We start from the raw sequence: 27,940 nt of genomic DNA on the forward strand, positions 1-27,940 counted from the left end.
TCTGTTTATGAGCACGTGTCATGTTCATGTGTAAGAAGGTGAATAAGGTGACCACCAATCTTACAGCCTTTTATCTTTACCTTGCTCCTCGTCCCCAGAGGACGTTTATAACGAGAATATATGGCTGCATATAAAGGCCAAGGAAAAAAAGTTGACAGACGAGGTTCAGGAAAAAACCTCAGATTTGCGGGTATTTTTTTTCGAGCAAATCAGAATTTCCCAGAATTTAGACACTAGTTGTCGCCAAGTCGCCGTTGCACGGAGTTCTGGGGTTCCTTTTCAAACAACCCGGAAGTTTCGGTACTTCACCTGACGTCACGTACTTCCTCCACAACGTCACGCGGTGTCGATTTCAAATCACCATAGAAACCATCAAGCGGCGAAGTCAAACGAGTCAGAAAAGAACATTATGTTTGTCTTTTAATGGTCTATTATAAAATCCTAACATGGCTAGAAATTCAGTTCGCGTGGACCCACCAGTTGTGAAGTTCAAAGATATAAATGTCGGCCAACGTTACGGCATGAAAGTCACAGCAGCTAATGTGGGGAAAACCACAAAGAAAATTTTAATGGAAAAGCCAGCATCAAAGGTACGCTATACTCCGGGAGAACAGAGTAATGGAATTATGTCAATTGTTAAGTAAATCGTTGTTTTTTGTTTGTTTGTTTTTTTAACCTTTTGACCCACCTAACTTCCCTCGATCCGTCCATGGCACTGATATACAGTACGCCTGTGGTCACATTCTGTGAGCCTCAAATACAAGACTATAATCACCACAATTTCTGTAATTTCCACAGGCTGCTCTAACAGTTTGACCCTTGTTCGAGGCCCCTCAGGCCCTTGTGTTCATCTAGTCTAGTTCAGACTAAAACGTAGCCTCGGAACTGGCTTAATCAAACCCCCACCGGCTGTCGTGCCAGTTGGCCTGAGTTTTGGGGGCATTAGAGACATTCACTAGAAGCATTTGATGGTCGATACCAAAGATCAAAGAAACTTTGAGTCAAAGCTACATCCCCCATCACCGCTGCTGCACGGCAGCGCTCTATAAATCGCTCTTAAATCGATCAAATTAAACCAGTCATCTATGGAAGCAAATAAAAAATGCAAGGTAAGGTATTTACAAAAAGATACTGGAGTCTGTGCGTCTTTACACAAGATTCTGCAGAATTGTCTAGTTCATTTTTATTATGCTGCAATAGCTTGAAAGTAGTTTTTGTTTTGTTTTGTTTTACATACATACATATTTGACAACTTTCTATTCATTTTTTGCAGTTATTCAAGCTCCCATCTGGCAAAGCAGAGATGGTGGCTCCTGGTCTGTCTGTAGGTGGAGTGCTGGAGTTTATCCCAGAGAAAAATGAAGAGGTTAGAGATTGCCTCAATGTTCATGTAGATGACAGAGAGACAATTGAAATCCCACTTCTGGGGTGAGTATAAATATGCTATAAGGCAATATCATACATGTTAATTATAGACAGATGGAGACATTGTGTGTGTGGGTGTGTTTGGCACTAGGATTCCCAAAGCTTGCTCCCTTCTAATGGACTCGGTAGTCAACTTTGGCTGTACTGCTGCCAACAGTCAGGTTATCATCAGACATCATGCTATAACTAATGAGGGCTCCTTACCAGGTATTGTGCATTCTCAACAATGCTTGTATATTTCTTTCATCAGAATTAGGATTTTTTTTTTTACAAAAGTTGTTAATGTAGCAGCATCATCTTTATTAGAGAGTTTAATTCTCACAATCCTCCCACATTTTGTGTATTGCTGTGATTCAGTTCTATCGCTACACACTGTATATTTGTGTTTCCTCTTTACAGGATATTTTCATGTGCAATATAGCGGAGATCCATCTGTCACTATCTCACCCTGTAGTGGAGTTATTCTTCCTGGCGGCACCACGTGGTTAAAAGTGGAACTCTGCACTGATAAACCGAGGCTTTTAGTTGAGAAAGCCATGTGAGCAATGTTTGCAACAGCAGTTTATGTAAACAGGAATGCAGACTGTATCTATGAAAGACTGGACTGTGAAAGCTTTGCATGAATTTAACTGATGCATTTTGATAATTTTTCGTGAATCATATCACATGCCTGGGAGGGTTCAACTCAATTTACCATTCCACTAACCTCAAAAATTGTTTTTTAAAAAAAAATTAATATTTGTTCCAGAGTAAAACTACAAAATCATCCTGCTGTTCTTAGCATCAGGGCTGAGGTGGTGGACCAGTGCCTGGAGTTATTTGACCTGCAGGTATGTTAAATTGTTGACATAATTTCCTTCCCAACGTTTATTCTTAAAGTCGACAACAGTCCTGCTTCTCCATCCGAAATGTTCATTATAAAGAGATGAATTTTTTTTACAGGGAGCTCCATTATCCCATTTGTCATTTGGACCTTTGCACTTTGGAACCTCATCTACTAAGAATGTAGTTTTGAGAAACAGTGGACCTCTGGCATGTGACTGGCTATGTGTGCTACAACTTAATGCTGCTGGGACTGAAGTGGTAAGTAATGTAATTAAAAGCTAGTAAAGATGGAAGCCAGGTTTTCTAAATGAAATCTGTAAAAACTTACTTTGACCCCGAAGGGAACAGATCTCCAGAAGCGCACAGAGGCTGCCCTGCTGGAGGAAATGGAAAAGTGCAGTTCATTCCCACAAGACAGCTTTCCGTGCTTGTTATGTGTCCCAGAGCAGGGACGACTTGCACCATATGAACAAACCACTGTGGCGGTACGCTTCAGTCCATTATCCAACAGGTAAATTGTCCATTTTTGCTCTGTAAAATAAGTGTGTCTAAAGATAATGAAAGAATTGTTATCTGTGTTCAACTTTGTGACTTAAATTTTCTCAGTTCAACTGGAGAGTCAGGTTTTCGACAAGACTACTGCCTGTTTCTGCTGTTTGAGTCTGTGGGAAGCAAACATGGATTCACCAACCATATTGGTAGTCAATACACGTTACAGATCACATTACATAACGCATAATATCAGTGTATTATGTTTCTGTAGCCATTGACAGCTTCTTCAGCTGTCCTGGAATGCTGCTCATTTGGACTGGCTGCTCTCAAATCACGTTTTATAGGTTTCAATGTCTTTTGTCTCCAGGTAAAAGCAATGTGGAGCTGGCAGTCACAGGAACTGGTCTTCCTGTGGTTCTAGTGCCCCACCCCTCTCATGATTTTGATTTTGGCCACTGTATCGAAGGCCAACAAGTGAACTTGCCTTGTGTACTGCAAAATTTCTGCCCTCTGTTTCCCGTCAAGTTCCGCTTTCGAAAGTTAGCACATTTCAGCACTGAACCATCTACGGGCAAAATCCCACCTGGGCAATGTCAGGTAAAGCCATTTAATGGTTTGGTGCTGTGGTGATGGATGAAGCTGTACATGCAGTGACACATTTTGACTCTGTTGTCTTCCCCAGGATGTAGTGTTGTCTTTTGATGCACGGCGAACTGGGAGACTGAAAGTTCATCAGAAGTTAGATGTTTTAGGTCTTGTTCAAAGGGATGGCAATCAACAGACTGAAGATATTACTCCACTGAAGCTTGGCTGTATTCATACCATCACTTTAAACCTGTCTGCAGTCTGCTGTAGTCAGACCGTACAGCTTCCACCTAAACTAAATCCTGGTAGTGTAAATATTCAAGAAAAAATCCTACAAGATACTAAGACAAAATAAAAAAAAACCAAACATATATGTACATTTGCTGTTTATATTTTGGCTTGACCAACCTTTGCTGTTGCTCGGCAGGCCTCACACCACAAGTTACAAATCCAGCTGGCCAGCGACCTAATGTTTGCTACAGTGAGCTGTCCCGCTGCTACACGATGGTTCACGCTGCAGTTCTCCGTGCTGACAAAACACAACTTCATGAACATCAAAGGAAGAGTCAGAATACCAACGAGAAGGTGTTTCTGGCTTTTCCTAATGACCGAGCCACAAGCCTTAGACCTGCCGATGCAGACACAGAATACAGGTGTGCTCAGCGGCTTCAAAGAGCATATTTTTTCTTTTTCTGCAACAGCGATGTGCCAGTTAAATGTGGTACGTTTATTAGTTTTTTGGTTTTCTATATGCAGGACAATCTTTACTGGTGTAAGGCGATATCACTATATAGACACCACTTTTGCTTTCACTGAGGAAGAGGAGAAGCAGAGACAGCAGCATAAACAGATATACATGAACTTTCTCAGTCGGCGTAGACAGACATATCTGCAGAAGATCAAAGAGAGGTTTGGTGTCTTCTGTACCTCCTGAAGGCTAAATTCTAGGTGTACATTTGTCTCACTGTTTTGTTGTGGTTTGTTTTTTTAGCAAGCAGGATAAAATTACTGATGTGGACCTTGGGATGATTCCTGCTTATGGACTTGTTCCGCCTACACTTCATATTAAAGACATTCAAGTCAATGAATTCTCAGATTCCAGGCAATGCCACAGCACTGTCTTCTCAGGGACCAGAAAAAGCTTTCAAGACTCATCTGTCACCCCAAAAGTCAGTATTTAGCTCAGAATGAAGATTTGATGAATTCTGCTTAAAGAATTTATGAAAACACATGATTCGCCCCCTTTTTTCAGTTGCTTCATAGCGCTAAAGAAAATAGTGCCATTCCCTCTAGTAGCCAGGAGGTGGCAGACTGCAGCAGGACACTGACTCCTCAGGAGCTCTACCAAGTTGACATCGGTTAGTCATTTCATTCATAAAGGGTAAAGTCACTATCATGTTTAAAACAGAAAAAGAAAACAGAAAATATATTTCTAGAGGTGTTCTTTTTTTCACTTATCACACAAAAAGAAAGTAATCGGTAAATATTTCCATTTAGTTATGGCGGTTGTTAAATATGTCTACACTACACTAGAAATCTCCCTCTTCCTCCTTAGGTCCCTTGTTTGTCGACTTTGGGGAGGTGTGTCTGCAGTCAGTTTGTCACCAGAAGGTGGAGATGACCAATAATCTATCAGTGTTTGTCTGGGTGCAGTTGGAAGTGGACTGTTCTGATCTACAGGTCTCTTCTCCCCTCTCCTACGTACTGCCGCCCCACTCCCAAAACTCCTTACTCCTGATGTTTCAAAGCAGCAAACTGGGTCGCTTCTACAGGTTGATTCCGAAAGCAGTATTGGAAAAAAAATGATCGTTCATATCAAGATATTTTTAAGTCCAACATTAACGTGCTTCTTTCGGCAGAACCATGTGTTACACTATAAACAAGCAACACTTTGGACAGATAGTGGTCCAGGCCCAGGTGGTCCCATTAGCTCTGGAGCTATCTACTCCCTTACTGGTGCTCTTCCCCATTTCCACTATGCTCGCAACGTCAGAATACAGGAGCTTCATAACTATCCGAAACCAGCGCAACCATGCTGCAGAGTTCTCATGGAAGAGAATAGTCACAGGGAATCGCAATCTGTTTTCAGTGCAACCAACTACAGGTACAAAATCTGCAGCTTTTTTGTGTCCATTGATTCCAATGGCTGTTTAGAAATCCATCATGTCAAGGATTTACCTCCACTTCCCCTCAGTAATGTGATTAAAGCAGTCCTCACTATCAACTTATTATCTTTATTTAGCAGTGCACAAATAAAACATGTCCTCTCCTTTCCAGGTACAGTGGAGCCATACAGTGAGTTGGACTGTGAGGTTGTGTGGCATCCCTCCTTCTCCGCCCCTCCAGAAGGAGACTTTGACCTCTGGGTATACGAGGGCACAGCGCAGCATTTGCATTGTGTTGCTAAGGTCAGGCAGGACAATCATAAAATTATTTTTGTATGAACTGCTGCATTATTATTTGTTGCTTTGAAAAATAATTCTCTGACATTTTGTTTTTTGAATACTGTTGGTTGGATGGATTATTTAACCATAAGGTTTATTCCACTATTGAGTACTTTTTATTTCAGTACTGAGGATTCCAAACCTCCATCAACTTTTAAACTCACCTCTGCAAATGAAAACTCACTGCTGACCTCATTCGCCTCTATCGTCCTTTTTATGAATACATTATTTATTCAATACTATTTGAGTCTTCACACTCCCACTTTTTAAATGCATGCCCTTCATATTTGGAATGTTTCAGTTAAGCTTTTATGGCTCTAAATGGACTTGGCACTGACTGATTCTCTGTGTATCAGATTGCATCCACAGTTGTCCAGTTGGAAGAGACACAAATGTCCATGAAGTCAGTGCCTCTGAATATGGATTTCACTAAAATTGCAATGGTACACAACACCGGACCAAACCACACTTACTACAAGGTGCCGCCTCATGCACACACATATACATGTATGTGCAAAGATCGTTCATTTGTATCCAGACTTTGTATTATCCCTGCAGGTGCCAGATGTTTGCCCTCTGCCAGGCATGGTGGTGAGCCCATCAGAAGGTGTTATACCCTGTGGGGGGAACGCTGCCCTCAGTATTCATTTGAAAGCCGACTCTGTCATTAAATTTGACACCAGAATTGAGGTGAGAATGAGATAGAAGGGAAAAATGAGGGACACCATCATTAAACTTTAAAGAAAGAGGTTGATGTAAGTGAAACATGTTTATTACAGATAGCACTGAGGAACATGAAGTCCATTGAGGTTAGAGTAGTTGGATCAGTGGAGCCTCCGAAATTAGATATCAGTATGGTGAGTGTATTTCAACTGTCCCTTGTTAATCAAAGTGTAACTAATCTACAGTTAATTGCTTAAATGAAAAGGCTACAGAAATGTTTTTCTTCAGTGATTTCATTAAACTTTTGGTTGTTGTTGAAAACCATCAGAGTTTAAAGTGGTAAATTTATAATTTACACGGTTTTATCATCACTCGGCCCCATACCGATGGTGATAACCCTTTTTATACAAGGAAGCAAAGAGATGGGGAAAATATATAAATAACGTTCTTCAGACATGATTATTTCTCTCTGAAATATCCAGAATGGAAACTGTCGATAAATTATCTGCTCTACCATAACAGGTCAAATGGTTTCAGGAGTTTCTTACATTTTAATTAGATTCACTCTTGGTGCAGAATGAATCAGGTCCAGTTTATTTATTTTTTTATTTTTATTTTTAATTCAAAGTTTTAATCATTGAATTATTAGATGTCTCAGCGAGATAGATAAAATGACATTTACCATTTCATTCAACTTGATCCATCGTATACATTACATTTTTATGATGCATGCAAATTTTTCCAGGATTTGATTTATCTGCCTTTCAGATCATATCTGTTATATCTCCTTGTATGGAATCTTTCTTTCTCTGCAGTCCCATTTCCAGTTTAATGGAGTTCATGCTGGCTCGAGGAGAGCAATACCATTCACTTTGACAAATGGCTCGTCAGCTGCCACCCAGGTCACTTTTGATTTTTCAGACTACACAGACTTCTCTCTGCAGCTGGCTCGGCCCTCTGCAGGTTTGTACAGAGCTGACATTTAGGCAATAATAAGACATCGTAGTGACTTCATTATCACACTGTTTATGTTGCTAGGATGTTATATTTGAATACTAAAGATTTAGCCTGTATTTGCTCTTGTTTGATATTTGTTTACATTTAATTAACAGTGACACAACCAGGTTTGAGTGTTATAGAGATCCAGAGCATGAAGACGATGGATTGTTTCCTTATCTTCTCCCCAACCCAGGTAAAGTTTCAGTCAAATACTATGTTTCAGTGAAGATACAGTTTCCAGATCAGACCAATTTCAAGAGAACGTTCCTGTAAACCCCACTCCAAAAAGATTTTAAAAGTAATTTTGCTGGCAATTATTTGGCAGAGCAGACCTTTTGAAACAGTACTATTCAAGAGAAAAGTAAAGAGTGCAAGAAATTAATTGACTGTTTATGTTCTATACCGTAAATTGAAAAATGTTGGAAATATTGTTTGTTTTATCTGTGGTTGCAAACATTGAATTTAGAATGACCCGTGTTTCTATTTTAATGTATTATCACATGGAGTCAAATCAGGGCCAAGAGGTTGGACCATTTGGAGAAACAACAGAAACTGAAACTTTAGGTTCATCATTCTACTCCCAGCTACCCTGTGTTGTGCTATCGTGCTACTTACATAGTTAGTGTAGCTACATAAATAAGACTAAAGGACATTCAAAGATGTTTCCTGTTTTAGGCTGCTACATATGACTTTGAAATGCCAATGAAAATCAGCGGAGTGAGATGGTCTGCTGCTTCTCTGTCCTCAACACCATCCACCTCCTCCACCTCTGCCTCCCTGTCAGCTCGAGGCAGTATACATGTTGTCAAACATATGCCCATCACTATGGCAACTCTGCAGATACCGTGCATACAGGCTACAGGTGGAATTAAATAGTGATTTAATATTTTGAATAATTTCTTCCATTTTGTTGCAATCAAACTGGCCACATAATGTTCTTCTTTTGCTATTTTTAGCTCTGTGCGCTCCATTGGAAATGTCTCCCTCAACACTGGAATTCCACATTGAAAACTTGACAAAGCAGTCTGATGATTATATTATAAAAAAGGTTCTCTTCTGCTGCCTACCAACATTTCCACTCTACCCCACTTGACATCCTGTGGTTTGTCTCATCTGTCTCTTCTGTCTCCCTTTCCAGACAGTGACTCTTAAAGCACTTGGTGAAGAGAGTATGTATTGGCATAGTTGTTTGAAGGAGGTGAACTGGTGGTTTAACTGCCCTGCACCAACGGTATCAACAGAAGACAAGCGAGAAGGGGTCCTCTGTACAGTGTCTCCATCATCAGGCAGTTTGAGGCGTGGCCAGGCCATCTGCTTGGAAGTTAGGGTTAGACCTAATGCTCTCAAAAAAAGTGAGAAACTATGGAATCATATACACTTTATAAGGACATTAAATCTTTCAGTAGCTAAGATATTGCTTTTGTAGTTAATCGTTAGATTTCTTGGGTCTTAGTCAACTTAATGAGTTTATATAAGTGACTCTAAGAAGGAGATGGCTGTAATGTTAAAAAAAAAAAAAAAAAGCTGAATGAAAATGATTTTGTTGGTTAAAACTGGGTCTGGGTAGGATGGAGTCTTACTTCCTATTAGAGAATGATGCAATTATAGAAAACATACCAACCACCACTTAATAAGTACAAGGTAATGAAGATGACACTATCCCTGATGCGGAGTCTCATGTCAGGAACACACCACTGTAATTAGAGCCCTCATTTTGAGTTTTATTTTCTCTAGGGACAGGACAAGTGACCACAACCACACTGTCCCTCCCTTTATATATTGGAGGTGATTGGATGGATGAGAAGGAAAATGAACCTTACAGAGAGCTGTTCATCACTATCACCTTCCAGAGTCCGTTCATTACCTTCCAACCCCCTCAAATCCTCTTTATACCTGTACCTCTGGAAAACAAAGTGACTGCAACACTCACTTTACATGCCTCAGGATATCCAAGGTTGGTGTGCGTGTAAAGTTTCACAATCCCACTTTTACTTTCCTGTCACACAGTTCAGAATGTGAAGAAAATTAGAACCATCAGCTGTTTTTTTTATCGATCCATCTTGTCAATGTGAGCAGAGGAACTAACGTATCAGCTGAAGTGGATGAGGTTGAACGAGAGGATGGGATGAAAATCCAGCCTGTTTCTGTGGTTTTCCCAAATGGAAACATAATCCCTCCCAAACCACTGGATGAGGTACAGCCTTGGGAACCTATCTATAAAGCCCTAGCCCCTACATTCTTGCTCTGTCCAACTTTTTTTTTTACAAGATAAAGCAACATTCATGTTCTTGTAATACAATTCCAATTTGCTGCAGTCTGAACTAAAAAAGTAGCACTATGACCTGTAAAATGATTACAGTTTACTAATCTCTGTAACCATAGTCACAGCCAGTCAGTGTTTGGAATGAGAGACCCAGAGAGACTTCCTTAATCTGCACTGTGACCTTCTGCTCCTCCAAACCTTTATCACTCTGCACTCACCTCACCTTCATCGACCACCTCCAAAACAGGTCTGGTTTTTTACACTTGTCTTGGCAGTTAAGCATTTAGGATACAACTTTGACCAATACTATTGAGAACATTAGATTTAGGAACATTTTTATTTTTTTAATCATTAAGGGGTACCTACTAAAATATGAAATCTAACTTTGCTGGTCTCATCAGCAGACACATGAAGTCTTTTTGTTGTAATAATCTTTCTTGGATGATTTTTTTTAGGTGGATTTACTCTTGCAAATGAAATTGCTTGGTATATTTCCTGTTTTCTCTCCTACCGCAGGTTTAGAATTAGATTGTGCGCTAACACTGAGAGCTGTCTACTGACAGTCTGGCCATTCTTGGCCCTGAATCACTCTCAGCAAAAGATCGTCTTTCAGCCTGGTAATGTATAAAAACGAACTTACACAATGTGTTCATGATACATTTGGGGCAAGTTCAACAATTTTAAGTTATACGATCATATTTTTCCAGCTATTTTCACTCACAATGTGTGATTATTCACATTCTTGAACATATTTAACACATGGCAAAACCTATTGTGCTTGAATAAAGTTTTAATATTTTCTTTCTGTGTCATATATTAAGGGCTCACAGCTGTTGAGGTTGTACCCCAGAGTCAGCACCGCTCAACACCTGTTTCTGGCCTGTCATCCTCATTGTTTGATCACAGCATTTCAACATGCAGCTCAGTCTCAGGTCTTAAAAATGTTGCAGGATTGCAGATATGCATTTCTAATTAACTTATTTTGGTATACCTCTCTGATATAGTGTGGGTTTCGGTGTTCTTCAGATACTTCTGACAGTGACAGATTGAGTAACCGGACAAGCAGGAACACAATTCCAAGCACCTCAAAAAATCTTGGGTTTCCAACATTCCCTGCTGAAAATTCAGAGGAAGGAATATATTATGAGAAAGTGTTACTGGCTATGAAGAGATGGTTTAGCTTCTTTGGGTGGCCCGGTGGACCACACCCAATCTCTGTGCCACACACGCTAAGAAGGTAACCAAGATGGTTGGAAAAAGGATTTTTCTATAACATGTGACTGTGCTCTCTTGTTTTCCTTCAGAGTTGTATCAAAAATACAAGTTAATATTGGAGGTCAACAGAGTCAACGAGTCACTCTAAGCAGAGACACCAGGTTTGTATCGGTAGACAATACTGTACTGTATTAGTAAGAATAGCCCGGATCGGTGGGGGTACCCAACCCGTCCCCTCTCACAAAAGACGTGATTATTGTTTTTTGTAGATCTGTACTGAATATGGTTCACCACCTGACCGGCCACCAGGTCCCTGGAATTTCTCGCTTTCAGACCTTTTCTTGTGATTTAACTGAGCGCACCAGGGAGCTGCTGCAACAAAATGAAGCTGTGCTCACATTTCTCAGGTGGGCCTTAAAAAATGACTATGCTGACATTTTACTCCAAACCTAACTTTTCTAAAATATTTTATTATACCCAGCTGTTGCTACATATAAAAATAATTTCACATTAAGACCAATATCACCTCTCAACAATTAATGTAACTTCCATATCTGTTAATTTGCATGTGAAAATGCTAATTGTAGCTTGCAAATTTGATAAATTAGGCAAATGAGTCATCATTTGTTGGGGCTCCTTAATTGTAATTGACATAAACAGATTTACACACTAATGGCCTAAATGGCAAAATAGTGTCACTTTAAAAGTGAGATTATATGAAAAGCTAATTCTAATGAAGAAAATATTTGCAATGATGTGTTCAGGGTGCAAGGAGCGTTCCTTTGTCACATCAGACCAGCATTCTTGCTTGACATCCAGGAGTTTAAACACTGGTGTTCCCTGCAGGTAGAGCTTTTCATGCTCAGACTACATTATGTTTTGTATGTTTTGTCCTTCACAGCTTGAATACTGGTGATGTATCTGTGCTATATACAAATGAAATTGAATGGATAAATGGATGCCCTTTACCCACACATTTATACACTCTTCTGCTCTTACAGTTGAATGAGGAAGAAAACAGTTTCGATTACAGCTGTGTTGACTATGAGTCTCTGAGCAAACGATCTTGGACTGATGTCCTACTGCAAATTTACAAGGTGGAAAATTTTAAATTCTCTGTCCTCTCTCATTTCGACTGATTTTTTAGTCCCACCACTGACTATTCCTCTGCACATGTCCAGGTGCTGGTGTTGTCGCGTGTGTCACAGAGCAACATGAACAATAGCTTTGACCATAAAATCATAGATGAAATCCTCCAGTTCAGCCCACAATCATTGCCCAGTAACATTTATTCATGCAGAGAGCTACAGCTACTCTCATGGGTCAACATGCACTACCAAAGTTCAAGGGAGACTCTATGGAAAAAAGGTAGGACACGCGGCATGCACACATATTTCATTACATTAAAATGGTGTAATGATGCAGAGTCACAGTGTACACTTACTTTTCTCTTTAACAAATGTATTTAATTGAGGAGAAAGTAATATTTAGTCTGAATGTAACCTCTTCATTGTTGAAAATTAGTTCAATAATCTTGTTATGGAAAATATATTTCATTCATTATCATGTGCACTATCATAATACATAATAGTCACTGTTATAAGAAATTCTTCCTCCTAATTATGAGGAAATTGGTAATGTAATTTAATCACGTTTGTGACATTAACCTTGGCTTGTGTTCTATTTAAAGCCGTTAAAAGTTTTAAATATATACAGTTTTTTTTCTATGTATTTTGCATTTATTACTGACTGGTTTTGGCTGTAATGGTTCTCAGATGGTGGCCCACTGGCACGGTGGATTGTGAATTTTGACCTTGATTTCAAAGATGGACTGGTGCTTGCTGCATTGCTCGCTGCCTACTGTCCTTACCTGGTGAGAACTGGTGGCTCTTTCATTTTGACTTGTGTGGACCTTATTAATATTTGGAGATGTAATTATGGATTCATGTTAATGTCTGCAAGATGTACAGTGACAAATACCAATTGAATCCAATTTATTCATGTACATGTAAGGCTAAATTGAAATTTTGGTTTGGGGAATAAACCTTTGTTTATCTCATTTTTTCTAGATGCACAGTCACTTTCGTAGGATTTACATGAGACCTAGCAGCACCGAGCAGACTACACACAACAACATTATTGTGTGTCAGGCTTTAACCACACTAAATCTCAACTTTGATATTCAGGTAGAGCACATGTGAAACTGCTTATGCAGGAAACTGAAATAACATTTAAAATACATATTAACAGGTAAATAGTTTCGTTTATATGTTTGATATTTGTTCTTAGCTGACAGATTTGTGCAGCCCCAATCCTGTGCAAATATTAATTCTGTGTGTTCACCTTCATGAGAGGTTGCCTCAGTACTTCCCTCAGCACACTGTAGTGCTATCAGGAGGACTGCACACCACGTTTTACAAACAGGTGACACACACGCACACAGCACACCAGAGAGAAAGAGAAATGGCAGTTTTTCAGATTGTCTTACAGACCGAGACAGTTGACTGTTCCCCCATGGGACAACTCTTCAACTCCTGTCAGCTTGGGTATCATCCAGAGGAGAGTGATTGCGTCATTATGGACTCACACACCATCGCTCTGTTTCTTATGTGTGGATTATATCCACAAAATTTGTCCAGATATTTGTATATTTTCCAGCTATCTAATGAAAGTAGTTTCTGTTTGAAAGTCACATTTATTAGCACTAAGGTGGTTGAATGATTTGGATTATATTAATAATATTAAGCTGGTATTTGGCACAGACACTGCAACATGCATTGTACCCGTTAACACAATTTCAGACAGATTTACATTACATCGGATTATTCCGTATGATTACACATTCTGACAGGATAAGAAAACATAAACATTATCACTGTCAGCTTAAGCATCTTTAAGTCCCATAAAAAGCTGATTTCATTTGATCAGTCATGTAGAAAGTGTTTTTCTTTTCACTCAGGTATTTTCTGTCAGCAGCTTTTCTCTGTTTGTGTCAGCCACTTTTTTGTGTGTGTGGGTGTTGTAGGTGCGTCTGGAAAATCCATCTCCTAAGCCTGTCAAATACCAGGCTTGCCTTTTTGGAGCGACTGCCCACCTTTTCTCCCTTCCTAATGGACCTTTGGTTACCGTTCCTTCAGCGTATGTTTTACAGTATCAAGCTACTGTATATGCGGACTGTTATGTGCAGAGTGCATTTAATGCTGTTATTCTAAGTAGAGAGATGTGCTGCATCTGTTGTTATTACAAGACGGTTTTTGGTCAACATGCGCCATGTATAACAAAATAAAACAAATCATTTAGCCCATCAATGACAACTCATGTTTGATGCAAGAAGTTCAGTAACAATATTTAGTTGAACAACCTTCTGATTGGCTGTGACCTCAAAATGAAGACAGCTGGTTATTGTGAGCATTCACGCTACTGTACTTCAGAATAATTCATCAGATAAATGTTGGTTATTTTCACAGGTCAAGTGCTGGGCTGACCATCTTGTACCACTGTTCCTTCATACAGCCAAAGGAGGCATACCTACTGCTTGTGTCCAGCTCTCCCTTTGGCCTACAGGGAAGCACTCTGGCATTCAAACTGACGACCTGCATCAATCGTATCACATCCACCGTCAGTATAGTTAAAACTGGCGAATATTTCTACTTTACTATCCATAAAGCTGGCTGCTGAAAATGTTTTCCCAAGCATGCTTTGTGTGCTGCAGGTAACCACAGACCATAGTTAACTGCTTTTTACTGTATGTTCTTAGAACATTGTCAAGTGCAAGTCGTCGTGCTACCAAATGAAAGTGATCCAAGTGCCCATATCTAACGCTCTAAACAAAGAGGCCACATTTAGGTATGCTTTTCGCCACTTATACATACATTATGTATCCCCTCATGTAAATGTCAGTTGTATTTGTTCTTTTTAGTGCACAGACTGTTTTTTTCAATCCTCCACACAGGAAAAAGTTTCCATGTAATATTCTATGAATATGTACAGGGTCATGCTGGTGGAATCTGAATTTAACCCACTGGAGTCTATAGAGAAGAGGAAGCCTGGCGTTCATGATGTCACCTTTAAAGCCAAGTAACACGCACACATAATACATGTAGAATAAAGTCCTTGATTCACCTGTTCTCTCTAATATACCTTATTGTAAATTGCCCTTTCCTTCATCTCCCCACTCAAGTATTGAGAAGATGGCTTCAGATAAGAGCTATAGGGAGATAGACGATAAGAACTCAGCTATTAGTAAGTGGAAACATGCATACAATGTACATGGCCTGTTGTCTAAGTAGAAGTAGGTAGTATATTAACTTTATTCTTCTCTGTTTCATTGTTGATTTTGCTCACTTAGGTAATGAAGCCAGTGATTTCCACAGTGCAGTGAGAAGCATTTTTTTGACATCAGAGCAGGAAGACACTCTGAACATCCACTACCTTCCCTTCTTCCCAGGCACCAAGTACTGCTCTGTGCTGCTAGTGTGCCCAGAGGTGTATCTATTGGCTGCATCATAGATTTGACATCATAACATACCTATTTTGAAAACAATTCAAAAGCTTGACTCTCATTTGTTTACAGTTTTTCCTGTGTCTATGTGTTCTGTTAGGTTGGAGATATGGTCTATGTTATAAAGGCCACAGGAGAGTTGCCTCTTCCTTCCACTCTCACTGCCAGACCCAGTAAAAATATATTTATGGTCGACAGCACCTCCGGTAGGAAAAGTGTCACTTAAATATTATTCATCAAGGAATTTATCAAATTTAATTAGAGTGGAAAAACCCTACGTGTATCTAGTTGGTCTTGGTTCAAATACCAGTAAATCCATATATTAGTAATCAAATATGATCAACACTATACTTTGCTGTGTGCGATTTAGTGTTCAGACTCCAGTGTGAAATTGGACAAGTGTGTGAGGAGGTGGTCCAAGTGCCAGAGATAAACTCAGCATGGGAGAACGCTTTAGCCATCTGGGGTCAGTATGGCATGAGTGCTGAAGAACAGAGGCGGCGAACGCTGACACATTCTCTGGACAGTAGCAGTGTGAGAGCAAAAGCCGCTACTCACAAGCTCCTCAAACAGGTAAAAACAGGGAAACAAAGCACATCTTTGTTTATGAAGACACACACCAGGATTACCGGTATTTGTTCTCCATTTTCTGTCACTATGATGCCGTTTCTTTTCTCTGGTTCTGATAGATCATATCTCTGAGAAACGAGCTCAGAAATGGCATAGAATATAAAGTTGAGGTTTCTTTGCCTCAGTACTATGTTTTGCCAAGTGTTGTTTACATTCCCGTAAACAAAGATACCGGCATACCACAGCAGAGTCTTGCAGGTACAGATGCACACAAGTGTGTAGGAATAGACCACAGCTAATATATACAAATGTCCTTACATGCAGCAGAATGCTGAAGACTAGCAGAAAGAAAACAAAATGAGGAAACCACAGTTATTTTCTTGATTTAAATAATTTCATTGGTAGTGAAAACCACATTTTTATATCTTCACTGTATACTTAGTATGAAAATAATGGATTTTTGTTCATCCATAGCTTCAAATGTCATGCGATCGGCAGCCAGCTGTTCAGAATGCTATTGGATCAGTTTTACCATTGCCAAGTCAATAAATATGTCATAAGAATGTAATAGATTCACTCATGTTCTCTGCATGACAGACCGTTGCTGTGTGGATATCCCGTTGCAGTTTCAGGCAGACTGTGTTGGACAGTTTAGATGTCAGCTGGTTCTTAGCTCCTGTTTTGACATCAGGGTCTATGAAATAGAGGCAATAGTTACTGCACAGGTACAAAATCATGCGTGAATGCTAAGTTGCTTGTTTGCTCATGGTTCATTCAATTTGTGGCCAATGTTGTCTTCTACTGTCATCTAATGTTTACAGAAAGAAACTATCCATCTAAACTTTAATTCAGCTGTTCATCACTCAGTCACACAGGACATACCGCTGGTGAGGGACGAGAAAGCGCTGTCTTAGTTTGTGTAACAGCCACTGAACTGGCTGAGCTAAAAGCAATTATTGTAAAATAATTGAAAAAGACTTATTCTTAGCTGTAAACGACTGGTCCCATGTGCTTTTTACAGTGCAATGAGACTCAGCGAGACTGGAAAATCCAGGCTGTAATGTGTGGTGAAGGATTCTCTGGGCCAAAGTTTGTGAATGTACCGTCTGGAACAAAAACCTTCTACCCACTCACCTTTCATCCTCTTGCACAGTGTGTTGTCATGGTAATGTATATCTACTATGGTTAATTGCTTCCCTTCCTGTTTTACACTTTCTAGGAGACCTTTAAGTCTGGTATAAAACTTGATTTTGTTTTAGAATCAGCACTTTGCAGAAACCCCAGCTTCTCCTGTTATATTCATTTTAGTTTTTCTTTGTTCTCACTTGCATTTTTTCATTTAACCTCCCGGGGAACAGTCAGCCCAACTACGTTTCTCTTGTGGCCAACAATGCCATCAATCAATCCCTTTTTGCAAGAAGCCCGGCAGAGATTTTTTTTTTATCTATTGCAATTCATTTTTCCCTTTTTGAGACACAGCATTTTTACAACCCACTCAGTTCTTTGACATGTAGAGAAAAAGAAATGGGAAAATGGAAGTTTTGTGACATACTGCAGCTGCCCAGTGAGATCAATGACCCAAGATGCATTTGCATCAGCGGCAGCTTTTCTTCCATTATGTTGAGGCTTATGGCGTATGGCATTGGAGAAGTCAAGGAACATTACCATTACACTTTTTCCTCCACTATTCATCATGCTAAAATATTTTTGCCTTACACTTTGTGGGTTGCTTTTCCCTTTTAAAAATGACCTGGAATCGAACCCTGGCCTTGCAGGAGCTGGTTGTGTCTAGTTGGAACTCATTATGGTCTTCACTTTCCATAAACTTTGAAATAGTTGTACAACATATTCAATCAGTACTGCCTGAATATGTTGTTACTGTTTGTATTGTGAACAGTGAGCAGTGAAAAGTAAGAAAATTACGGTACAGTCAGTTAATTGATCAAACCACTTGATTATCTTTAAAATAATGTTTTTGTGTACACTACCTATTAGGCTCTTAAGGTACCTAATTACTGAAAATACTATATCTCATCAGATCAAAACCAAAATAATTTATATGTCCCCAGGGGAAATTTGGCAATATTGAAATATTATTGAAATATTCTGATCCCTCCGACCCTACACTATATTATACAATATAATAAAAGGTGAAAAACAAATCATAATCACATTTCCTCTTTCCAAATAATTTAACTAAGATCTAGCTGATCATTCTTTATTACTAAAAAATGAATCCATGTGGTGGTCGAGCACTATGGGCAATCTCCAGGGAGCTGCAACTTAACTAGCTATCATTGAGATCCAGCTCCACATAACACCTCCTAGTGGCAGATGAGAATTCTGCCACTGAACCACCAATGCATACATGCAGAAGTGTAGGATTGCCTTAAGACAGATAACTGTTGCATTATATAAAATATAATTATTGAAGGCGTTGCATAGTCAAACATGTTGACAGAAATCTATTTTGTAATTCAACTTTCATCCTTTTCTCTTCTGATGATGAAATCTGTCTTGAACTAGATTTTTTGATGAACCTGTGCAATGTTGAAAGCGTCTTTGTAGCAGTATGAGATCTGACTGCAGTAGAGATTATGCTTGTTCACCCGTACACACTCTTTCTACGTAATATGTTTATGGTCAAAATTCTTAACTTTGTACTTACCTCCACAGGGCAAATTGGCCTTAAATAATGAGTGCAATGGAAATGTCAGCGTGTTCATCCTAAGAGGAGTGGGTGAGCATCCCCTGCCTGAGGACCACGCTATGTTGCACTGTCCTGTTGGTCAAACTACACATACACAGCTGAATGTCCCCAACTACAGCCAGAAAAAACTCACTGTCAAGGTACATACACAGATGGAAATCATTGCCACAAGTAATGGTGAACTGTTGTGATTCTTTCTTAGAGGATTTTTGGATGTTCCGGAGGTTAGGTTTTAAAGATTTTTAATATTTGTGAAGTGAAAAGGCTGGAGATCAGGAAAAAAAAGATATATACAGTACAACACCATGTTCCTAGTTGAAAATAATTCTATAACATAGAAAAGTATTTTCAAGAGAATTCATTCCTTCTGCCTGTGTGTGTCTGTATATGCAGGTGGAGACAGACCTACCTATTGTCAGCGGCACCCCATTCCTAGAACTTGGCCCTGGACAGAACACTCCATATGTTCTGTCTGTCACACCATGGAAACAAGGAAAACAGACAGGTGTTTTTACCCTGCTTCATTTTTGTGTCAAATGTACAAACCACTTTTTACTAGTCTATAGCAATGCTGCAAGGATGATTTTGCTTGTCATTTGATGTACATATTACTTATGTGTGATTTGAACATCTTGTGTATGCCCGCAGTTCAGCATGATTCTAATGATTCTAAAGGCACAATACCTCTTTTGTTCCTGTAGGATTTCTGTCGTTTCAACAAATTGATGACATGCAAGAAGAAGACAAAGACACTGGTGAGCTGGGCAGCATGTATCACAGATTTTTCTTTAAAATCTGTGACACTCTTCAGGGGGATACGTGTTATTGTGTAAATGTGCATGTGTGCGTTGCATTTTTATTGCATTTGTCCCTGTCCTACTGCAGATATTCTTGGACACTACATGGTGTATTTCTTTGTTGAAATATTTTGTGAGCCTGCAGCACCTGTCAGAATAATAGATGTGCAGTGTGTTTCTGGGGTAAGCCTTGAAAACATCCTTGTCTGCATCACATTTCTGTGGAACATAAATTATACACAAACCAAATACTGTATTTTAGCTAAGACAAATCTTTTCAGTAGTGAGGTAATCTTAACTGGATGTGAATAATCACAACTACTTTCTGAAGAACTTAACCTCTAATTTTTACCTCACGTACCTCGGCTGTATAGAAAGTACTAGTACTGGAAGCAAAGGTTTAAGAATTTTTATTTTTTTTTTTAAAACATTGTCTCCCCAGAGCTCAGTTGACATTGAGATTCCTGTCAGTAACCCAGGAAAAGAGGCTCTGAAACTAAACGTGTACCTGGAAGGAGATGATCTTTCTGGGCAAAGTTGGGTTTTAATTTCTCCACAGGATACGTTTATATACAGAGCTACGTACTCCCCCATTAGTATGGGGAAGTGGACAGGCAGGTAGGTTTGACTTTTATGAGTATGTTCAAATAAACCAACATCAGTGTGTCTTCACCCAAAGAAAACCTAATGAAACTTTATTGAGTTCAGACATAAAAAACATTGAAGTTTGACAGCTGAAGGGCTGTGCTGTTGATGTTGTAAATAAATTATTTCCAAAGACCTTTGAAGGATAATAGGGAACAAAGAATTTGCCTTTTAATGCAAATATACCTGGTTGTGGACATTATCCAACTTTTTTTTTTTACTGTGTATCCTTAAAGCATTTGAATGTTTATATATATTTATTTATTTTGCCAGTGTCTTGTTCCGTTCAAAGCTGGTTGGAGAGTTCTGGTATCAACTCCACCTGTATGCTCTTCCTCCTCCAGTCCTCATTCTACCTCAGATCTACTGTCCACTGGGCAAGTAGGTGGAGACACGCTAACACATTATAAGCTAATGGCCAACAAATGATTATTTGCATGCATTATTGGATGCACAATTAACCTTACTGTAGCAGTGCAGATGTTTATTGTGTTTTTAGTAGAATGTTTATCAAAAATTAAGATTTGTCTTTATGCCTTTTTGCCAGATGGACAAGACAGACTATTCCTTTTGTTAACCCGACAGCTGAGTCTCTACAGCTGCTTGTTAGAAACACCAACCCCAGAAATTACACAGTGGAAATGGACTCAGAAAATACTGTATGTGCACACAACCTCTCCTCCTCGTATCAGATTGTGTTTTATCAGCTCATCCCCTTTATTTCTGTATTTTTATTTAAATTCACCTGTCACGATAGAGCTGGTTTAACCTTGCTCCCCTGAACTGCTATAGATTGTATAGCGGTGCAATTCAAAGAATGTACCATTGCGAGTGTGTGTTTGTCATGTGAACAGTTCACAGGAAAGCTTTTCCTTGTGTTCCAGCTTACCCTGGAGCCCCACTCCTTCACCCAGGTTGCTGTCCATTTTCGACCATCTTCCATTGGACAGGGGAACCGCATCTCTAAGATGACTTTTTCATGCCCTCAGGTGTATACAAACACACATGCAGGCACTGGAGTGTCTCTTTCTTTTGAAGTGATTTAAGCCGGTGCTCTTTTATTTACCACATCATCACTGTCAATCACCCAAATGGAATAAATTAATCAGATCAATTATCACCAAAGTGCGACCAGAATGATGAGAAAATATATCAGATAAGTTAAAGGGGAGTTTCAAGTACCAATGCAATTTAGAATAGATACAGACAGAATGAACAATTTCATATTTTCCTATTTCATTATACCTTTATTTGGTCTCATCTTTTCTCCTTTCACAATCCTTTTTCTCTTTCTCTCCCTCCTGGACATTTTGCATGTATTAATCAGTCTCTGTCTTTAGTTGCAGGAATGGTGTGTGGTTTTGACTGGATGTGGCCTCAATCCAGAGCGAATGGAGCCTGTGAGCATCTCATCTCTGATGGGCTCCAGCACTTCCATCACTATTCCTTTCACAAACCCCACTGAGCTCCCAGTCATGGTTGATGTCACACTCACAGGTCACATGAACTTCTTGTCATTCTGCAGTCCCTCACTTCCTGACGCATCGACTCGATGTGTTCAAGTGTGTTTTAAATGTTTAAACTCTTTATTTCCCTGTCTCAGATAAGGACCCATCTGGAGCTGCTGGCAGTCAGGTCATAACAGACATCAAGGTCTTCTCAATTCCATTAAGTCACATGGACGGTGTGTTAAATTCACCCCATTGCAATGAAGAGTTTATTATTGTCATATTGCTAAGCAAAATAGCTATTTTTAGAGAACAATAAAAAGCTCTGATCTATCCAGTGTACACTGCTCAGCTCACAATTGCAGACAGTGCATGAATATAGTGGCGAATTTAGCAAACAGGGTTTGGTAGTGCTAAAGACAAAACCAATCAAATGAAACGAATGCTTCCTGTCCCTGACTGGTAGCAGCAGATATTGTATTTCAAGCATAACGCCATTGCCCTCTGTCTTGCTGCAGGTATACTGGTCAGTGAAGGGGGCAGTTTTGATGTACCCGTGGTGTTTCGACCTAACAATGCGGTGTTGAAACAGGCCTGGCTCAGCGTCACTATGACCCATGTCTGCAGCAACGGTCTTGCCAGTACAGAGACTGAGAGGTATGTGTTTTAAACTCGGTGCACTGTTATTTATTGTTAAATTCTTGAGCTATTCAAAGCCCATTATAGCCTACGTACAGGGAGCTTTCTGTAGAGCCTGCTGCTACTAATGAGACAAAAATAGTATTTTCCAAACATGGTATTTCTATTATGTGATGTATTCACGTGCGTCGATAGGCTCAAGGTTGGGCTATAGTACCTCTCCTTTGCCCTCTGGACCAAGCAAGGGCCCTTTTGAAAGTTTTATTTTTCTTTCCAGTGTACTGCACGTGGCCCTATACTTATGATCTACGTGAGCTGGGTTCCGCCGATACTAACGCTTTCACTGTCTTACATATTAGGACCCAAGAAGGTTCGCTTGACCAGGCCGTCCTGCTGAACCACCTGCTGCACCCCCCAGTTCATGTAGTTCAAACCAGATAAAACATGAGTTTATAGCAGGGTTTAGAGTGACTCTCAGCGCCACCTGCTGTCATGTAGGCGAATTACCCAGGTTTTAACGTTTTAAAGTTTCATTGTGCACATGACCCCCCACCCTCCCGAAGAAAATGTCTGCATGCCACTGATGTGATGTGATATTGTCCATCCACATAAAATACCTCCTATAGTTGGGTCACTGGGCTTTTGACATGGGACATCTAGGACAGGTTGTCTATCACATTTTTCTTTTATGTACTGACACATTTACACTTGCTTTCACATCTTGAAACATCTTATACCCTCTTTGGCACTGTAGAAAGTCTGAAGGGCATCTATGCTAGAAAACGTAGAGCAATTTATTTCTTTTGTCCCTTTGCCCTCAAATAGTCTTGGCTTGACTGTTTTGTATAATAGCCTCAATACAAATTGCTGTTCTTCTATTCAGCCCAATATAATTATTTCTTCATACTTTTTAAAAATTCTGTTTTCTGTTTTATTAACACGGCTTTTATAAAACCTCTCTTTTCTCTACATATTTTAGGGCAGAGGTGGATTTGACAGCTGTCTGCTGGAATTATCATTTGTTTGGAATTCCTGTGGATCAAACTGCAAGACTTGGGGTGGTCTGTTGTGAAGCAGGTCAAAAAGTGGAAAGGACTGTAGATATTCAGCTAGCTGGATACATACCTTGGAGCTGCAAACAGATGGGACAGGAAGGTGTCTGCAAGCCTTTTAAATTTTCAGTTATTGAAGTTAATATTTTGTGTTTATATATGTGTTTTATCAAGTAATCAATTGACTGCATGAATTGATCGAAAACCATATATAAAGATAAAAAGTGAAGAGTTTATTTGAATTCTCACTACTAACAGTATAAAATGTGATAAGATGTGTCTGAGTTCACTTAATAGGTGATTGATTGATGTCGGTTGGCTTCACTGTATTCAGAGCATTTGAAGTGGCACAAATATGTAAGTTGGGGTAAAACTAAAAGGCCAAAGACCTTCCAGCCATAACCAGATTTTAGCCATCATAGATTATGTATGAATACTGTCAGACACGTATGGTTTAGATAGCTAGCTATCGTCTTTTTTTAAATTTTTATCAGCAGCATAACTAATAACAGTAAGTAAAACCTTTGTGGTACCTGTGAACCAGTGAGGAGGCAGGACGGGACTGAGATGGGAGTGGAGGGCAGGGAAAGATGAGTCTCACTGCTCTGTTCTCTCCAAGTAGACAGGACCAATCACAATGTAACAGTGATGATAAATGACTGTTGTTGCCATGCTACGTTAGGAGCTTATTGCTTGGTGCACATTGTGGAAGTGAGCACAGATACTATCAAAAAAAGTGCAGTTTTGTATCGAAATACAATGGGACCTCTACTTACGAACGTCTCTACATGCGAATTTTTCAGTTTACGAAGCGTCTCAACGGGAAAATATTTCCTCTTGTTACGAAGGAAATTTCAGGATACGAAAGGCAAAAATACGCTACCGCTGCTACTCGCAGCTCGCGGAGTTTAGTGAACACAAACGTGCTTGTAGCTGCTCTGCCATTGGCTATCGCCTAGCATCTTCCTGTAATCCCATTGGCTAGGAGGGACGTCAGTCTGTATCAGTTTGTGTGTATCCCAGCTTCGCCTTCGTTTCAATTTTATTTATTGTGTGTGTTCGTATGTTTGTCTATTAGATGGCGGTGTTACCACAAGTGTTAACGTTCATTGCTAATGACGGCTAATGTAAGATTAGCCTGTAATAAAGTTCATTTTGTTCCTGGAGAAGCCTTGCACTGAATTCCTACATTTATTGTGCGGTAATCTAATTGTAACATGTATTTGTTACATGTTTTGATGCATTTTTATGATTTATAAAAAAAATTATGTCCGAATTTTTGGGGGCTTGGAACAGATTAGGGCATTTACGTGGAAAACACATCTCTACTTACGTAATTTTCAGGTTACGAAGCAACTTCTGGAACGAATTAAATTCGTAAGTAGAGGTCCCAGTGTATACCAAACTGGCATTGAGGATAGTTTCTGTTGCATCATATAATAGTATTTCTACTTTTTCACACAGTGATGCACCCAGATTTTCACATCATAAATCAAACTCAATATTGTTTTTTTTTCTCCCCCCCTTGTGTTTAGACTTCCAGGTGTCAGCTGAAGACTTTGTGTGCACGGTTCAATCAGACAGCAAAGCAGAGACGGAGGACTGCCTCTCAGCCTCCGTCACGGCTGGAAGGAGGGACCCTGAGACCAGCCTCATAACGCTCACGCTTCACATCGTCTACACTCCCCTCAAGACATGCAGGTAATGCACATTTCAGGCAGGTTTTTTGCTTTTCTTAACACTAGCTGCACACCAGGTGCTCACTAAAGTCAGCACACACCACATGGGAAACTGCTAAAAATAAAAATAGGACTATGATAAATCTAAGAGAGTCCCAGATCTCCTTTAACATCAAGAAATACAGGCAGGCGGTAGCAAGCCATCTGAGATGGGTACCAGATTGGCAATCCTAACTTGAAAAACAATAGCAAGCACAGACACCTTACGTACACAGATCACAGATGCAAGGAGGCAGGAAGGTGCACAAACACATCTGTTTGTTGCTTGCAAACTCACTGAATTCCCCTATCTCTTGCTTTTCTGTAGTACTGCCTTTTTCCCTGTTTTAATTGCTTTCTGTGCTGCATGAGAGATATATATATATATATATATATATATAATATATATATATATATATATATATATATATAAACACACACACACACACACAAACATATGTGTAACATATTGTGTGTGTTTTTGTGGGTGTGTGTGTGTGTATATATATATATGTTTGTGTGTGTGTGTGTGTATATATGTTTGTGTGTGTGTATATATATATATATATATATATGTGTGTGTGTGTGTGTGTGTGTGTGTGTATGTATGTGTACACACACACACAGACACAGAAAACACATTTACATCTTCTCAAAGTATTTTTCTGAGCTTAATGTCAATGTTAATAGTCATCAACACAAGTCAGAATTTCCCATTTATCATCTGTCGTCTCTGTGTGTTGCTTCCTGCTGAGTGGGGAGTGCGTTTATCTGCTACCATCTTCATCTGTGTGGTCCATTAATGAGGCGTGTCCTGCTAGAATCACTACCTCACAGAGCTAATGACGTCTCCATTAGAAAACGATAGTGGGGTTTGGCACTGCTAATAGACCTAATTATCTGTATGTTCTTTCTCTGGTGTGGGGTCAAGAGAAGAGAGTATAACAACTCCAATAAAAAGATTGCAAGAGCTATTAAAAAATCTAATTTCAAGTTAAAAATACAGATGGTGACCTGCTTTTTTTTTTTTTTAAAGGAAGTCGATGAAGATTAACACGTGGTCTATTTTGTTGCTTCTTTTAAAGATGACATCTTTGAAAAAAGCTTACATGATGCCGCCTAAATTACACTAAGTTTGTGTCACCATCTAGGCGCTCAGTCTTTCTGGTTGTACATTGCATTTCCGGCACCATCTGGAAATGCCCCATCGATCTCATCGCCACCGAACCACATAAGGACAATGCTATCATTATTGAATCAACTGAGGTGGGAAAGACTTCAGCTGTGGGCATCCGTCTCACCAGTACCACCAGGTTTGTGTCTGTTCTATTGTCTTCTGAAGTTTCCTTTATAATTGATATAAAAGTTGCACTATTACGCCTTCAACATGAAGTTTGCCCTTAAGAAACAAGGCGAAGCTTTAAAATGTAGGATTTGATGTTTTGTGTGCAGGAGGTCAGTGCAGTTCTCAGCAGCCTTCCTTCCAGGGAGCAGCAGAGACTTTAGAGTGACTCCGTCCTCGGGGTTTTTACCCCCCGTTGGCTCTGCAGGAAAACTCATCACTGTGTCCTTCACACCAACCTCAGCAAATAGCAAGCACACAGCAAGACTGACCATCCAGGTATTTACAGGATTCATTATTTGGTCTCCTCGCCTTTGTTTTGATCCACTTCTTGATTCTTATCTTTATGGGGTTGATCACAACATGCCACTGTTATACATCTCACATGGCCATGGGTCCTTTCACTGAGTATTGGCACGCTTATGTTCCAGGCAGTACTGATGCAGCAGACCTTCGAGGTGAAAGGGACAGTCCTACAGTCTCCACCCATCTATATCACATCGGACAATGGCAACACTTACGCCCCACGTCCAAGCAAAGAAAAGAAAAGCTTTGTTGTTCAGAATCTTCGGATTCCTAACCTGGCTAACTCCTCCCCACTCAAACTCCGCAGATAAAGAACAGAGGTGGGCGGGACCTTCGTCAACAAAGCGGTCCGATACTCTCGTGACACCGTTAGCGTGCATCACCGTGGCAAATTGATGCTCTCATGACTCATCAGTAACATTAATAATACTAAATATTATGTGAAAAAAGTACCTTCCTGGCCCTGATAGCTCTAGTGGAAACCCTCCCCCATAGGTAATCATTGTCGAGCCACAATGAGTAGGTCCTCCTGGAAAGATGCTATAGTTCATCAGTAAAGTCACACTATGGTGCTCTATGCTCTCTACTGTGAATATAAATCATACTATTTATAACATAGTTACTGTTAATCATTTAAATTGGATCTGTTGTGGCTGAAAATTAATTCAATTACCCCCTTTTTTATAGGTGTCAAAACATCAATTTGCTTCATTGTTTTATTATCAAAGGTGTCTTAGATTATTACTGTTATTGGGCAAGTATGAGTAAAAAGCTACACTCTAAAAGGTTCTTAGAATTGGCTCTTGTATTGGAACCATTAGTCTTGCTGTCTAAATTATCTGGCAGTGTTTACAATACACTGTCACCTTGAATACCTTCATGAGATTAAAATGAATTGTTTCTCCTTTTGATGTTAAAAATACTTATTTTTCCTCAGTAGTCTTCATGTATTGAGCCAATTTGTCCTCTGATAAACAGGGCCACTGAGGGAAAGTTGTTGTTGACTACATAGTTCTTGTCCTGTATTATTATCATACATGTGACAGATGTGTATACATTTTGTGTCGAGTCACTGAACGACACGTCAGTTCTAAATGCTGTATGCAGACGTCTCTGGAGCTCAGCTGATTCCCCTTCATCTTCATCTCCTTGTCCTTTCTGTATCCGCTATCCATTTTATGCAAAAGCCATCGAGGATAATGATGTTTTCTGCGATCACCGCATGAATTTGACATGAAACATGAACCTGTGTCTCCAGATTTACATATTCAGCAAAAATCAAATACAGTATAAGTAACAAA

At 39.6% G+C, this 27,940-nt stretch overlaps 1 protein-coding gene across 1 annotated transcript; it reads left to right on the top strand.

Annotated features, from left to right (window-relative positions):
- The first annotated feature begins 357 nt into the window (after positions 1-357).
- LOC130522988 (cilia- and flagella-associated protein 47-like) lies at positions 358-27,940 on the top strand. The gene is made up of 67 exons (XM_057027916.1): positions 358-590; positions 1,274-1,428; positions 1,517-1,632; positions 1,825-1,963; positions 2,174-2,255; positions 2,368-2,508; positions 2,592-2,761; positions 2,857-2,948; positions 3,110-3,339; positions 3,425-3,632; positions 3,755-3,980; positions 4,084-4,236; positions 4,319-4,496; positions 4,580-4,685; positions 4,883-5,099; positions 5,187-5,431; positions 5,605-5,735; positions 6,128-6,250; positions 6,330-6,461; positions 6,551-6,628; positions 7,250-7,397; positions 7,547-7,626; positions 8,109-8,295; positions 8,390-8,481; positions 8,572-8,785; positions 9,168-9,387; positions 9,510-9,627; positions 9,816-9,943; positions 10,213-10,313; positions 10,518-10,628; positions 10,723-10,933; positions 11,001-11,072; positions 11,181-11,318; positions 11,676-11,757; positions 11,913-12,008; positions 12,093-12,279; positions 12,687-12,784; positions 12,981-13,097; positions 13,201-13,335; positions 13,937-14,049; positions 14,379-14,529; positions 14,669-14,757; positions 14,902-14,988; positions 15,092-15,153; positions 15,260-15,396; positions 15,513-15,618; positions 15,783-15,985; positions 16,102-16,240; positions 16,580-16,707; positions 16,804-16,869; positions 17,004-17,147; positions 18,659-18,832; positions 19,086-19,197; positions 19,394-19,447; positions 19,578-19,672; positions 19,932-20,107; positions 20,408-20,515; positions 20,682-20,793; positions 21,019-21,123; positions 21,475-21,631; positions 21,738-21,818; positions 22,101-22,239; positions 23,201-23,376; positions 24,809-24,974; positions 26,143-26,304; positions 26,444-26,612; positions 26,765-27,940. The coding sequence occupies exons 1-67, from the start codon at positions 447-449 to the stop codon at positions 26,948-26,950; spliced, it is 9,198 nt and encodes a 3,065-aa protein (XP_056883896.1). The 5' UTR covers positions 358-446; the 3' UTR covers positions 26,951-27,940.

This window comes from Takifugu flavidus, chromosome 3 (assembly GCF_003711565.1).
Source record: "Takifugu flavidus isolate HTHZ2018 chromosome 3, ASM371156v2, whole genome shotgun sequence".
NCBI classification, from domain to species: domain Eukaryota; kingdom Metazoa; phylum Chordata; class Actinopteri; order Tetraodontiformes; family Tetraodontidae; genus Takifugu; species Takifugu flavidus.